The 15,073-nt window shown below is 55.1% G+C and overlaps 4 protein-coding genes across 4 annotated transcripts; 3 read left to right on the top strand and 1 right to left on the bottom strand.

Moving 5' to 3' along the window:
• Positions 1-2,265: 2,265 nt before the first annotated feature.
• On the top strand, positions 2,266-5,514 carry N7474_007039 (tyrosine protein kinase SWE1; the record flags this gene model as incomplete). The annotated part of the gene is given in 3 exon segments (XM_057198449.1): positions 2,266-4,074; positions 4,092-4,730; positions 4,783-5,514. The coding sequence occupies 3 exon segments, from the start codon at positions 2,266-2,268 to the stop codon at positions 5,512-5,514; spliced, it is 3,180 nt and encodes a 1,059-aa protein (XP_057051889.1).
• Positions 5,515-6,471: 957 nt separating this feature from the next.
• Positions 6,472-9,831, top strand: N7474_007038 (putative mRNA splicing factor RNA helicase (Cdc28); the record flags this gene model as incomplete). Its single annotated transcript, XM_057198448.1, has 1 exon — positions 6,472-9,831. The coding sequence occupies one exon, from the start codon at positions 6,472-6,474 to the stop codon at positions 9,829-9,831; it is 3,360 nt and encodes a 1,119-aa protein (XP_057051888.1).
• Positions 9,832-10,131: 300 nt separating this feature from the next.
• On the top strand, positions 10,132-10,456 carry N7474_007037 (cytochrome b5-like heme/steroid binding domain-containing protein; the record flags this gene model as incomplete). The annotated part of the gene is made up of 2 exons (XM_057198447.1): positions 10,132-10,308; positions 10,379-10,456. 2 exons carry the CDS (start codon positions 10,132-10,134, stop codon positions 10,454-10,456), a joined length of 255 nt encoding a protein of 84 aa, XP_057051887.1.
• Positions 10,457-10,952: 496 nt separating this feature from the next.
• Positions 10,953-14,955, bottom strand: N7474_007036 (putative nuclear migration protein; the record flags this gene model as incomplete). Its single annotated transcript, XM_057198446.1, has 2 exons — positions 10,953-11,860; positions 11,916-14,955. The coding sequence occupies 2 exons, from the start codon at positions 14,953-14,955 to the stop codon at positions 10,953-10,955; spliced, it is 3,948 nt and encodes a 1,315-aa protein (XP_057051886.1).
• Positions 14,956-15,073: the final 118 nt, after the last annotated feature.

Below are 15,073 nucleotides of genomic sequence, written 5' to 3'. Positions count from 1 at the left end.
TATTTTCCATTCGGGCGGAAGTTTCTCGAGGTTTCTCGAGCAACACTGAGTCATACCGTAGGAGGCCTGACTGAACGAGTCCATTCATTCTTAACGGCAACGAAAATCGATCGAACTTCTCGTCTACCGCTATTAATTACTTTTCATTCTCATCATAAAGTCATGCCGCCATCTGTCATCACTGGAAGTTGCCTCTGCGGGACAATCCGATATGAAGTTTCTGGGGTTCCGGTAACCACTCTTCTGTGTCACTGCGATAATTGTCGCAAATGCACCGGGTCTAGCTTCATGGCAAACAGTTTCTACTTGAAAGAGGTAAGCTTCCCAGCATCTCTATTGATCAAATCCATAGTAACTGGTCTATAGCAACTCCGTATTATTACCGGAAAAGATGTTCTCAAAGTCTACGAGGACAGAAACCAGGAATCAGGCAGAGCTCTCTCCCGGTCGTTTTGTTCCAACTGTGGTTCGCCTTTGTTCACCACCAGTCAAGGAGTCCCAGAAGGCGAAAATGCAGTGTCCATCACTTCGGGCACCATGGATCTAGGGCCTTCCAAAAGCGAGTGGACGCCTCGTCAGGAATTTTTTTGTCAGAGGCGGAGGGAGTGGCTGCCTTCCTTGGAAGGGACGATCAGCCATGATACTGTGCCTCGAGCCCTGTAGTTCTCAGTGTCAAATCCAATGCGTTTATTATTATGTTTAGTACTTGACGTCTCTTGTTGTGCTTTGTTGTTGTTCTAGGGCACGTCAGGCCAACTACGCAATCAGTGGACTCTGGCCCCTTGCCACTCGGCCCCGGGAGGCCCTTCTTTCTGCCAACTGTCTCAAATTAGCATGACGACGCATCATATTGACGAGGAATCCAGTGGCCGTGCGAGTGTGTGGGAGAACTCATGGATGGCAGCCGTCGAAGCAAGGGGAGTTCGCGTGGCGGCTGGTCCATTGAACTCCGAAACAATGCTCGCGACAAATGGCCGTCGGCCCCAGATCCAGGTGCCTCTGTGCATACTCTTCGGTGCATTTTTCTGTCGAATGGGATCGCCTGTTGTTGTTTGTAGGCAGCCCGGTGGCGTCCACGTCGCAGCGCTGGGGCCAGCTGTTCACGTACTCGGATTCGCCTCAGCCCCGGCAGGGCAGGGGGCAAAGGTTATCTGCAGAGGAATGCGTCAACAGAGTCACCGTAGTGTATATTGCCACTCGTCAACAGAGTCAACCGTCGTGTATACGTCCCACTCAGAACTATAGATCCCGCTGACATAAGAGCGACTATTTGTTTATGGTCACGCGTCGGCCCGCCACACTAAACCCGATCCAGACAGGCAACAACGCGACTGGGGCGCGTCATGATCCATCATATTATCAACCTTCATCTCTTTCCTCCATTCTTTCTTTCTTTGACCACCCTTTTTACCCGCCCCTCCTCACTCCATCATCCGCCTCCATACATACCTCACCCACCCGCCAATACCCTCACCCGACTCTTACAATCCGCGACACCCACCCGGCATAACCCACATTCCTCAGCCCGCCCCCTCCTCAATCGCCCTCTCGTCCTCGTGGGCCAACATCAACACCTGTGTGGGAGGGGGATCCGCCCCTTACGCTTCCGTGCTTCCTTGAAACAGTCTGGGCAGAGGAATCCATCCCCAACGACTCTGTGTTCCGCCCTTGCCAGTTGTTATCGACATCGTTGCGCCTGCCACATGTCGGTGTGTTTTATCTGAAACATTCCCGCCCGACCTGCGCGCGCCCTCGATCAAGTAGCAAAACAACCGAAACATCTTCGTTGCACGCGCGCGTAGAGCAGTGTGTTGCCGCGTGCTTGAATGGAGAGCAGCATCCATTGCGAATTCCTCGCTTGCGCAATGAGTGGATGACTGCCCGCAATTGTGATCTCGATACTTCCCTCGCCCCCCTCGACTCGACCGCCACCACGGCTGCGCCTACTGCAACATTCCAGAGGTTCCTGTCTGTCTACCCTGACTGGTCGACCCAGCATTCTTCTTGACTCATCCGAGGAACGCCACCTCAAGGCCGTGTTGTTGATTCACGCCGGCGCGTCCAAATCGCTCGGTCAGTCCGTGATCGTGGCTGAGGCCCTGTTGTCACAACACCACCGGAGTCTGCTAGATATTCAGACCTTCCAACGCATTACATCTACCATCTTTTCGAGCGCTGAACTGACGTGTGGAAACCTCGTTTTCACCCGACCAGCTCCCATTCTCGTCGTTTAGCGCGGCACACTGTGGACCGATTCCCCCGATCATGGTTGCAACCTTCTCGCCGCACCGGGACTCGGGCGGCACGCTCCATCTGCCATCGCACTCGGGCATCCATCACGTTGACGCCAGCTCGGCCATCCGACAGCTACGGCGCTCCTTGTCGCGCTCGCCTTCAAAGAGCTCCAACTTCTTCCTCAATTCGCGCACCCAGTCTCCCTCCAAGTCTGCGCCATACATCTCATCACCACTGTCCCCTTCGCGGCGGTCCACGCAGAACAACTTTGTTCTCTTCCCAACCTCCGCTCATCAATCTCCTCTCGCCGTGCCTTATCCCCCAAGCGCGAAGATCTCCAGGCCGGCAATGCGTCGACGAACATCGCCCCGGAGTCCGGCCAGACGCGCCCTCAATGTCTCGACAGACGGTGGCAACGCGACACCAAACCAGCCCATCTCATCACTCCCGGGGGAAGAAAATGTCTTGTCTGTCGAAGACCTGCTTGTGCCCGAAAGTACCACCCCTGAAAGCCCATGTGCGCACAACTCTCCATCTGCTCTTGAGCCAGGCTCTGCATCTCGATCAACAATGTCGCGCATTGAGAAGCGACGGAGTGGGACGTTCGGAGCGTATGCAACCGGTAGTCCCTTGAAGCGCAGCGACGGCATCATGAACTTGGACCAAGCTTCCCGCGGCAGTCCATCGGCGAAGCGGCGCAGTGTACACATGCCCAATTTCTCGGCGGACTTCAATATTTTCGACCATGATAACGAAAACACTTCGGGGCCATCTCCCCCAGGAACTGATATCCCGTCCTTCCCCACTCCTATCCAACCGTTCAGTCCGTTTGCTACCATTCCAAAGCGCTCTTCATCTCTTCGGCGGTCTACTCTACAGCAACGTCAGGGTGAGCGATCACTCTTTGGTCGATCCAAGCAGACGGGAGACTCTCCTGAGGCATCTCAACCGGGTACCCCTTTGACAGTTCGGCCACGCATGTCATTTGACAGCAGCCTGTTCCAGGCCGGTCAAGAGAACATCTTCTCGCCCCGGCCTGTCCCAGCCAGCCCTCTGTTTTCTGCCAATCCAACTGCCCCGGCACCACAACCCAGTCGCCCCGCCGCCCATCCTCTTTCCCGGACCATCACCCAGTCCTCCTCGGGGTCAAGCCTCGATGACTCGCCTACCCATGAACCGATGCACAAACCCGAGCGCCCACGGCAGATCTTCAGTTTCTCCAAATCTCTCCCAGCTGGTGCCACTCGGCCTGCTCCTGTCCGCCGAGTGACTCGAGAGGAGTCGACTTCCTCCGCAGAGTCTTTTGCGACGCCAGAAAACTACAAGCTGGTGAAGCCGTTACCGGCGGCATTCATGTCGACTGGGCTTATCTCAAAGAAAAACCGCAATGCTGAAGAGCCTCAAAATGGCGGTTTCAATAAGAACATGCCTGATACTCCATGCAAGCGGCCTGTCAATCTTTTTGCTGCGGGCCCAAACCCTCCACCGGAGCGACTCTTTGACAAGTCCCGGCTCCTTCGGCAATCTGATGCTGTGCCCTCATCCCCATTCAACCCTCCCACCACGGCACGTCCCAAGCCGGGGCCCTTCGCCCGGGGTATGGGCATTTTTGGCAACACCTTCAGTCGGCCTGAGGCTTCACGCCGTAGCAGTTTTGTGAGCGTTGACGGCGACGAGTTGTCACAAGCTCAATCTCCGTCCTCCCGGAATGACAACCTGCCGTTCACTGAAACCGATTTCCCCCCACTCCTACGAAGCAGACATTCCTACCCTCTCGGACCTACCCCCCTCCAACTGCTCAAATCGCGTCTCTTGAACGGCTATCGGACACGAAGGCAAGTCCTTTGCGGGACAAGTTCCTCGAGGCGTCACCTCGAACGCCTCGTGATCAATTCTTTCCTCCCGACCCAAGTGGGTTGTCGATCTCGGTGCCAAACGAGCAACATCACTCCATGCAGCCTGACTTGGACAACACCAATTTCCCTGCCACCCCGACTGGGCCACGCGACTCTTTTTCTTCGTCCAACAAACTTCCTAGTCTTCAAATGAGCGGCTATCATATCCCCGACGTGGACCCGAGCTTAACATCGCGGTTTGAGAAGGTTGAATTGATCGGAACTGGAGAGTTCTCCCAAGTCTATCGTGTCTCTCAATCACATAATCAGACCCTTCCGTCTGTCTTCTCTCTTCCGTCAAGCGAGCCCAAGTCTCCTACCGCTCTACCGCATCAAGTCTGGGCTGTCAAAAAGAGCAAACAGCCGTATTCCGGCCTGAAGGATCGCGAACGGCGCATTCGGGAAGTGGATGTGTTGAAGACCTTGATCCACACGGACCACATTGTCTCATTCATGGACAGCTGGGAGGCCGGTGGCCACCTATACATTCAAACCGAGTATTGTGAGGAGGGTAGCTTGGATGTATTCCTCGCCCAGGTTGGCCTCAAGGCCCGACTGGATGATTTCCGGATCTGGAAGATCTTGCTCGAGCTGACCTTGGTACGTTATCTGCCTTTTTGATCGTTGCACAACCATGCTAATCATTCTACAGGGACTGAAACACATTCACGACCAAGGATTCATCCATCTGGACCTCAAACCAGCCAATATTCTTGTTACTTTTGAAGGTGTCTTGAAAATTGGTGATTTCGGTATGGCCACTCGCTGGCCTGCTGAAGATGGTATTGAAGGCGAAGGCGACCGAGAGTACATTGGGCCGGAGATTCTCATGGGCCGTTTTGACAAGCCGGCGGATATTTTTTCTCTAGGTTTGATCATATTCGAGATTGCTGGAAACGTTGAACTGCCGGACAATGGTCTATCCTGGCAGAAGCTTCGGAATGGCGACATGAGCGACGTGCCCAGTCTGACTTGGAGCTCGGAAACCAGCATCTTCCGTGACGCCTCGGGCAACCCTGTCTCGGAAGAGTCCTCATTTGAGGAGCTGTGTGCATCGGACCTGGGCTATGAGGATTTTGGTGAAGAATATTTGACCTGTCGCAAATTGACCGAACCGAAACAGCCTCGACTGGCTCGAAGCGGCGAGCTTATCAACCCTCCGGACTTCATGGTTGATTCTCACCATCCACAAGCGTTGGACAAGATTGTCCGATGGATGATCTCCCCCGAGCCGCTGGATCGACCGACCGCAGACCAGATCCTGGAAACATACGGGCTGCAGTTTGTGAATCAGCGTCGCCGGGCTGGAGCCACAGTTTTTGAGGGCAACTGGGGGCCCGCGGATGAGATCTTGGCTGAAGATGCCGAAATGATCGATGTGTAATTTATCTCCCCTTTTTTGACTTGTTGTGCATATGGAGGGTGTTCTGTGCGATGTGGATTTCCCTTTGTCATCTCTTCCCGGCGTTTGATCAGACTCCGGGCTTTCTATTTTGTCCTGTCTCCCACGCCATTTCATTTTTTGCCTCACGATTCCCCTTTGTTGCTACAGGCTTCTTTGAGTCGAAGCCGAGGTGGTCTTGCCGTCGTTGTTGCCAGTCTCCTGGCCTTCTTTTCCCATTTGCTGCTGGATTTCTTTCCTTTCCTTGCCTGTTCACATCATGACCCGGTGGAGTTTGTTCGGCTGCAAGAAGCGATTCCCCTGGAGTTGAACATGGAGTTTCTCCATGCGTTTTTGTGGGAGTGTGTGTAATTTTTTTTTTTTTTCCTTTGTACGATTGTCTAGCATTATGAGAGCTGTCACACAATGTACCAACGTCCCCTGACAACAGGGTTCTTATGCCCCTGCCACTGGGGTTTCTATTGTATTTTCCCTCCTGTCGATGAGCAGATTGGCCATCGAAGTGCCTGGTGCTTGGCATATATATGGCATTGTGTTCCTGGTATCTGTCTTGGTGTCTCATTCGTACTGGCTTTCTTGGTTTGATCTGCTTGACCTCGGCGTCTTTGGGTGAACACGTTTTTTTAATGTATGCGTATCGCGATGTTCAATGCAGACATGCAATAATGGTGAAAACCGAAGTAGAGACAAAAATGCAAAGCTATCGCTGAGATAATTCGACGTAGGCCTAACAATATATAAATGTTGGAGATCGCCACTCCGCCTTGGCATTTCGTGCCTTCGACTTCACTCTTCCTTTTCAACCCTCCAAGGCGATTTCTACCAGGATTTCGCTGCTATTACACTACACTACACCACATCAATTCCAACACGCAGAACAACATGCGCCGTTGTTTCTGAGCCCCCTTCAACCATTCACCGCCGAAAAAGTCCTGCAAGATGGACGACAAGACTTTCGTGTCCGATGCCCTCATCCGCCTGACCGGCGCGTCAGATCCCATCATCATCGACTTCGTTCTCGCCAAAGCTAACTCCGCCAAGTCTGCCTCATCCCTGAAAACCGAACTCGGATCCTTGCTCGATGGCAGCTCCGACGACATCGGCGCATTCAGCGGGGAGCTGTTTGCGCGGCTGGGCAAGGGCGAAAAACCCAGTGCGTCCGCGACTCCAAGCGCACCGGGAAAATCAGAATCTACCAAGAAAAAATATCGCCTGGTGGACATGGGAGACGACTTGCCAGACCCTGGCGCCTCCCTGGGGCCGATGAACGTCGAGGCAGACCGAGACAGACGGAGGCGGAAGGAGAAAGGCAGGGATGGCGACAGAGACCGGCGCAGCGGGAAACGCGATGACAGTCGCTCGGAGAAGGACGAACGCCGAAAGAGAGACCGCAGTCGTGACGCCGAGAGTCGGGATCGCCCGCGCACCAAAAAACTGCGAAAGAGGGACTCTGACTTTGAAGACCGCTGGGGCGACGAAGAGATTCTGGAAGATGAGCCGCACGCCGACGAGTTTGCAGAGTCACCCTCCAAACGAACAAGACTCGAAAACGGATCCGCCTCCCCTCGATCGCCGTCGCCCGCCGAAGACCTCGATCCACAGACCAAGGAAGAATTGGAGCGCCAACGAGACCTCCGCGAGAGAGACGAGTTTGCGAAGCGCCTGGCCAACAAAGATGACAAAAAGTCCAAGAAAATCGTCGAGGATCGGACACGAGATGGAGAAGCTGCGCGGCGCCGCGCGTTGGCCGACGACGCAGATGCTCGAGCCCAGATGATGCCTGATCTGCGACTGCGATCTCGACAGGAGTATCTGAAAAAGCGAGAGACTGAGCGCTTGGCTCTCCTTCGACAGCAGGTTGCGGAGGAAGCTGCTGAGTTGCGCGAAAATCCAAATCTGACCCGCCGAGAAAAAGAGGAGTTTGCTCGAAACCGGGAAGTCCTGCGTATTGCAGAAGAGCGACTCCGGATCGATGACCACCGCGATGGCTACATGATGCCAGACGATTACATCACGGAGAAGGGCAAGATTGATCGGAAAAAGAAAGAGGAGGCTCTGTACAAGCGCTACGTGGATCGCGATGATATGGGCCAGGAGCGATTTGTGACCGAGCACGAAGAGTGGGAGTTGGAGCAATCCGCCAAGGCCAAAGCCCAGATTAAAAAGGCCGAGTTTGTCGACGAAGGAGACTACGAATACGTGTTCGACGATTCCCAAAAGATCAACTTTGTCATGGATACCAAACTTGAAGGCACACAGAAGCTGATGACGGCGGAACAGCGGAATCTCAAGGAGCAGCTGGATGCCGCGGAGAAGAAGGCCGCATCGATGGAAGAGACACGTAAGAGTCTTCCCATCTACCAGTTCCGCGATCAGATCATCCAGGCTGTGCACGATCACCAAGTCTTGATCATCGTTGGTGAAACGGGCTCTGGAAAGACGACTCAAATCCCGCAGTATCTCCATGAGGCTGGTTACACCAAGGGTAACCTGAAGATCGGGTGCACACAGCCGCGGCGAGTGGCAGCCATGAGTGTCGCTGCACGTGTGGCGGAGGAGATGGGCGTTAAGATTGGCAATGAAGTCGGCTATGCTATCCGGTTCGAGGATAACACGAGCGACAAGACTATTCTGAAATACATGACGGATGGAATGTTGCTGCGAGAGCTGTTGACGGAGCCGGATCTGAGCCAGTACTCAGCTCTGATGATTGATGAAGCCCACGAACGGACAGTGCCGACGGACATTGCGTGTGGTCTCCTTAAGGATATCGCCAAGGCCCGACCTGACCTTAAGTTGCTGATCTCGTCGGCAACCATGGATGCCCAGAAATTTCAAAAGTATTTTGACGACGCACCTATCTTCAACATTCCCGGTCGACGATATCCCGTTGATGTGCACTACACCTCCCAACCGGAAGCCAACTACTTGGCGGCAGCAATCACCACAGTGTTCCAGATCCATGTTACGCAGGGGCCCGGGGATATCCTGGTGTTCTTGACTGGCCAAGAGGAGATTGAAGCGGCCGAACAAAGTTTACAGGAAACGGCACGGAAACTGGGCAGCAAAATACCAGAGATGATCATCTGTCCCATCTACGCCAATCTGCCTTCGGAGCTCCAGACCAAGATTTTCGAACCCACGCCGCCGAAGGCACGGAAGGTGGTACTGGCTACCAATATCGCCGAGACCAGTTTGACGATCGATGGCATTGTCTACGTGATCGACCCCGGGTTTGTCAAGGAGAATGTGTTCAACCCCCGCACTGGCATGGAAAGCCTGGTGGTGACTCCCTGTTCCCGAGCATCGGCCAACCAGCGAGCTGGACGGGCTGGGCGAGTTGGACCGGGCAAATGTTTCCGGCTCTACACCAAATGGGCGTACTACAACGAGTTGGAGGAGAATACCACACCCGAAATCCAGCGCACGAACCTGAATGGTGTTATTCTCATGTTGAAATCGCTGGGCATCGACCAGTTGCTCGACTTTGATTTCATGGACCCGCCGCCGGCCGAGACGATCATTCGGGCGCTGGAGCAACTGTACGCTCTCGGGGCGTTGAATGACCGCGGTGAGCTGACCAAGGTCGGCCGACAGATGGCAGAGTTCCCCACAGATCCAATGCTGGCCAAGGCGATCCTCGCGGCAGACAAGTACGGCTGCGTGGAAGAGGTCCTGTCGATCGTGTCGATGCTGGGAGAGGCTAGCGCGTTGTTCTTCCGGCCCAAGGACAAGAAGATCCACGCAGACAGTGCGCGCAACCGGTTCACCATCAAGGACGGCGGCGACCACCTGACGCTGCTCAATATCTGGAACCAGTGGGTGGATTCAGACTTCAGCTTCGTGTGGGCACGGGAGAACTTCCTCCAGCAGCGCAGCCTGACACGGGCACGCGATGTGCGCGACCAACTGGCCAAACTGTGCGACCGAGTGGAGGTCAGTGTCAGCAGCTGCGGCTCCACCAACCTGATCCCGATCCAAAAGGCCATCACGTCCGGGTTCTTCCCCAACGCGGCACGACTGCAACGCGGCGGCGACAGCTACCGGACGATCAAGAACGGACAGACGGTGTACCTGCACCCGTCCAGCACATTGTTCGAGGTCAACCCGCGGTGGGTGATCTACTTCGAGCTCGTGCTCACCAGCAAGGAGTATATGCGCAGCAACCTCCCGCTGCAGGCCGAGTGGTTGGTGGAAGTGGCGCCGCATTACTACAAGAAGAAGGATCTGGAGTCGCTGGGACTGGATCGAAAGACACCCAAGGGGCCCGGGGCGAGTGGAGAGAAGAGCCGAATGTAGATTTATAGTTGTTGCAAGTACATAACTTGGCATAGTGAACTAGTTATACATTTTTATACGAATGGAAACGTTAGTCATCCGGCCCAGCCTCAGGTCCAATCACGACCCCCCGATTGCAATCCCGCGGTCCCTCATTTCAACCTCGGCTGCCCCAGACTCCCGAGCCCCCCGGACTTGGTCCTTGTTTTCCGCTCGGAATATTCTTCTTCTTATTCACGTCTTCTTCCTCGCCTTCTTTCTCTCACCCCACAAGCCTTACCCTCTGTCCTTCCATTCATCACCATCTATCATTCTCTCACAATGTCGAAGTCCTTCACCCCCGCCGACGTCGCCTCCCACAACTCCGCCGACAATGGCCTCTACATCATCGTCGACAGCAGTGTCTACGACGTGACCGAGTTCATCAACGAGCACCCCGGCGGTGCCAAGATCCTCAAGCGCGTGGCGGGCAAGGATGCCTCGAAGCAGTTTTGGAAGGTGAGTGATTACCCTTTACGCTCTGAGTGATCGGTCTACGAGTGGATGTTAATGGTCATGGTCATGGTAGTACCACAACGAGTCCGTGCTGAAGAAATATGCGCCCAAGTTGAAGATCGGGGAGGTTAAGGAAGCGGCCAAGCTGTGAGACCGTGCCTATATCTCTTGTGTTATGAGGGGATGAATGAGATGGGAAGCGTGCATTGCATCCGCCCGCTCTTGGACGGGGATTTCCGTGGGGACACTGTATATACTGGGCACTGGATCGATATACGTCTATTTCATATTTTCGCACATCTGAAGGATCCTTGTAGCTGTATAGTTGGCTGAATGACCTCGACTACCACTTCAACAAATGACCATCACCATAGATAGTATCACAAATTATACACTATCAACAAACCCCTTTCAACCCCTTTTCCTGCAACGCCCTGAATCGACTGGAGTGGTAATGACAAGAAATCTCCACGTAGCAAAGGTATCAACACAAAGATGCACACGTCGCACCACAACAAAAGGATATGCACCCTATGCAAGTAGAGAATAGATAAGACAAAGAGAAAGCAATATATAGGCAAGGATTGTACAGAGGAGAAGAAGAAGAAGTGGAAGGAGAAATGAGGTAGAAGAGAGAATGACAGAGACTAGAATCCCCGGAACGGGTCCTCTGGCCGGAACCCCAGCTCGGACTCATCAAACGACGGGAGATCAAACTCATATCGGCGTTGCTCGCTCCACTGACTGGAGGACTTGCGCACATGGCGCGGCCGAGTCTGCGGCACCGGACGCGGTTTATTGATCTGCTCCGCGTGACGGTCGATGAATGCCTCCATGCGAATGGTGCCGACATCAAACGTGGCGCCGGTGTGGGTGCTGGAGGCACGGCCGCTGGCTTCGGAGGTGCGGCTAAAGCTGCTTCGGCCGCTGCCCAGACCCGGTGGTAGACTCGGAGGTGGCATGGGCGGGAAATAAGCTTCGGATGAATTGGCAGTGGTTCCACTGTGGCAGGAGGGCATCGTGTCCTTGCTGGAGAAGCTGCGGATAGCGTGCATTGCCGGCGCACGCGGCGCGGTATTACTGCGCTTGCGGGTGTGGTTGTTATGCGTCGAGAAACGAGGCACATGCGGTGCGTCGGCGGCCATAATCATCGAGTTGATGGTGTCCAGGCCGTTGGATGGCATGTCGGGTGTTGGTGCAGTAGCACTTCCGAAGGATCGCTTGCCCTTGGGCATTGGGCGCGGACGACCCTTGGCTACGCGGATGGAGTCGCGGATAGGGTTGCGTCGCAGTGCGGCCTGTGGCGGCACGGGCGATTCGGCTTCTTCTTGAGGTAGTGGTGGCAGAGCTGCCAGGTCATGCAAGCCCATGGCGGAATGGCTGAGGAAGGAAAGCGCCGTCAACCAGACGTAGTGCCGTTCCATGGTGAGTGCTGTGAACTTTAGGGCTCGCTGCGGCGTCAGAACCAGGATGGAGCGGTTGAATGCGGTTGGTGGGTTGGAGCCTTTGGGCAGTAAGTTGTCGTCCTTGACATCGAGAACCGACTGAATAGTGACTGAAGACAGGGAAATGTTAGCCATGTAAAATGATAATAGAAAGGAGATCCTCACATTTTCGACCACTCTTGCCCAACAAGGCAGGCCCGCTCGTCGGCTGCTTGCTGCTCCACATAACCGAGCCCTCGTACGGAGCCAGCCATACCCAGCGCTTATGCCGCACGCCGCTGTTGGTGATATTGGCGGACACCTCATCCGGGTTGCGTCCTTCCCAACTATCCTTGGCCTCGCCCATTCCGAAAGACTTTCGTCGCCGGACGTACTTGAACATCCACTCGCCGACCATGGTCTGCGCGATTGCATCAACGACACTGGTGGGCTGCACGCCTCCGGTAGAATCTTGTCGCTCATGACTCTGACTCCAGTTGCGGGATGCGGTTGGGCGGTGCGATGCCCGTTTGTGTGCCATGCGTCGATCTCGGGGCATCGTGATATCATCGGATGGCATTGGCGGGGGTTGGAACGTAGGGGTATCTGGCGTGAAAGGAGACATTGATCGTGTAGATGTAGAGATGGTTTCTGGAACCTCAGTAGGGTCGGTCTGCGACATGGCTGCCGCGGATCGGACTCGTCGTAGAGTTGGTCGTCGAACGAGTGATGAATGGCCACGGTCTGAGAATTGTCGGCCAGTCGAGCGAGTCGGGCTCGGGGGCCCATCACTGCCATTCAGTGGAATCTTACGCGAGCTGAGGCGGATAGGGACTGGGAAGGGCGGTGCGATGCTTGAGCCTGCGCTGCCGCTATCGAGACTAGGCAAGCTAGGGCTGCGCGCGCGGGACTTTTGGTGTATGGCTGCACCGTTAGAGATCATGGCCATCTTCCGCATGCCGGACTGCCGGCTGTTAGAGGCAGCCATTCCGGGTCGCTGGGCGCCGCGCGATGAGTTGGGGCCGGTATCCGATGGTCTAGATTCAGGGTCTGACAGCTGCTCATCGATTTCAGGGAGAGTCGCCTCGTCCAAACTGGGTCTTGACTTTGAAGCCAGCTTGCCCCGTCGAAGGGTATAGGAAGCAAACGGCCGATTGAGAAGGTCATCATCGGTAAAGACATCGCGGTCTTCTGGGTCCGCTTCATCGTCGCTAAAGCCAGCAAAGAGGCTGCTGGACCGGAACGGTCGTCGAAGTCCAGATACCACGTCGTCGGAGAGCGGGCCATTATCATTATTACCTGGGTAAGCTTGCACATGCTCCGATGAAGGTGCCCGAGATGGTTTGGCGAGACGTTCAGTCGGTGGCCCATTGACTGGCCGGGGCGGAAGCGCTCGATAGGGCTGAACGCCCAAACCCCGTAGTTCCGAACGAGGCGGTACATCAGGAATGGCGGAGGGAAGCAAACTGGCGGGAAGTTTGACGGGCCGTTGATCAATGCGGATTTCCTCGGTTTGGATACCAATCGAGCGGCCCTCGACGACGGACCGGAAGTTGGCTTGGCATGATATGCTTTTTGTTTGTGGCGGTAGAACCACGCTGTTGCGAGGAGATGGCGGTTCTGAGCCAGGAGGATGAATGGCAATCATGGGAACCTCCACATTAGACGATGAAATGTCATTTGGAGATAGAGTAGACCGCTTCTGCTCCAAATTGTCAACTTCCACCGCCGGGGTCGGATCAGTCTGCGTGAAGGTCGATACCATTGGAGCTGACTCTGACACAGCCTCCGCGGGTTGTGATGGTGGCTCGATCAGTTTGGGTGTCCATGGAGGACTAGGTAGGTCCCCGACTGTCTGGCATGACACAGAGACCATCTCAGTTGCGATGGTTAGCGTGGAATTGTCTATCATTTGAGGTGCCTCATCGTCACTGCCGTCATCTTCATGGGGCAGATTAGTTTGCGTTTCCACAGACAGAGTGGCAATTTCGGCCACCGGGCTTTCGATCACAGGAGATAGCTTGGGAGACGAAGGAGGCGAGTACTGAATGCCTGAATCGCAGTATTCAACTGCTGGCCGCGCAGCTTTTGTTTGGCTGCTTGGCTCGTAGACCGGGTAATCTGTCGCATGACTCGAATCGGGGCTTTGGATAGCAAGACCCAGCAGTTTCCTTGCCTTGGAAGCCACGGTATTGTGGGATGCATGCGACTGACTTGAAATCGGTCGTTCCTCGGGGAGAGCCTCGGGCGACTCAGGCGCGTGGTCGTCGTCGTCGGAGTCTGCGAACTCGTCCTCTTCATCAAAGGCCAATTCGTCCGCCAAGTTCAGGCCCAAATCACCCTTAGCACCAGCGGTAATGCTCATCACCGAATACCGGATATTGTGGACATTGGAGTCGTCGCCCTCGTCCGAGGTCATGCTCGTAACGCTCGTGCGCCGGTGTCCCGGACTGCTGGAAATCATACTTGCCGTGTCGCTCCCCTTGCTTCTGTCTTTGGGCATTTCCTTTGAGAGCGTGCCATTTTCGTGGGCGGCTGCGACTTCGTTCAACACCGTCTTCAACCGGCCTTCCACCACATGAACCTTGCGCTCCCAATTCCGGCGCTCGCTGGTCCAGGATTCACGCTCGCGGTCCCATAGCGCCTGCAATCGCTCGGTATCATCTTCTCGACTCCGAACCCTTTTCTGTGCCTGCTCCAGTTTCTTACGGACATCGGTGATGTTCTCAACAGCTTCATCCCGTTCCCGGGCCAGCTCGGTCATCGCAGATGAAGTGCCACCCTCCAGAAGCTGGATCTGATGTTTCAGAGAGCGGGCTTCGCGGGTGGCCTGGGACAAATTGGAGCCCAGAGTCTCACTTTCTGTCGTCGATTCAGCCAGACTTTGTTCTAATACGTCAATGGTTTTGGTTTTATTCTCCACTTCGCGGCGCAGTGAGAGAATTTCGGAAACGAGCGAGGCATGGAGGGTGGGCGTAATCCTTCGCGGATCGAATGGTGACAATGTATCTTCCTCAGTGATCTCTTCGCTGTCACTTTGTCCGTCCGGAGAAAGTGCCGGCGTCGGCAGTCCGGGAGTCGATGAGGACGGGCCGGGAGATGACTCTCGTCGACGTATAGAAGGCCGAGACCTCGCCCGTGCCGTAGACGGACCCCGTGTCGTGGTGGACGGTGCTGGGGATGGTTGAGCCATGGAGGCAACCGGGGAAGGTAGGTCCATGGCCATTGCTGCTGCGCATCTACCAGATAAAAGGCTTCAGACCATCACCAAAGCCTTGTGCTAGCCAGAGCACGGCACGACTAGTCCCCATCAACAGGCTGACATTCGACGGCGACCAATTGTT

The sequence above is a fragment of the Penicillium riverlandense genome (assembly GCF_028828495.1).
Source record: "Penicillium riverlandense strain IBT 135883 chromosome Unknown utg000006l_segment0_segment0, whole genome shotgun sequence".
Classification (NCBI taxonomy): Eukaryota; Fungi; Ascomycota; class Eurotiomycetes; order Eurotiales; family Aspergillaceae; genus Penicillium; species Penicillium riverlandense.
Note: the sequence above shows the minus strand (reverse complement) of the source record. Positions and strands in the feature narration are given on the sequence as shown.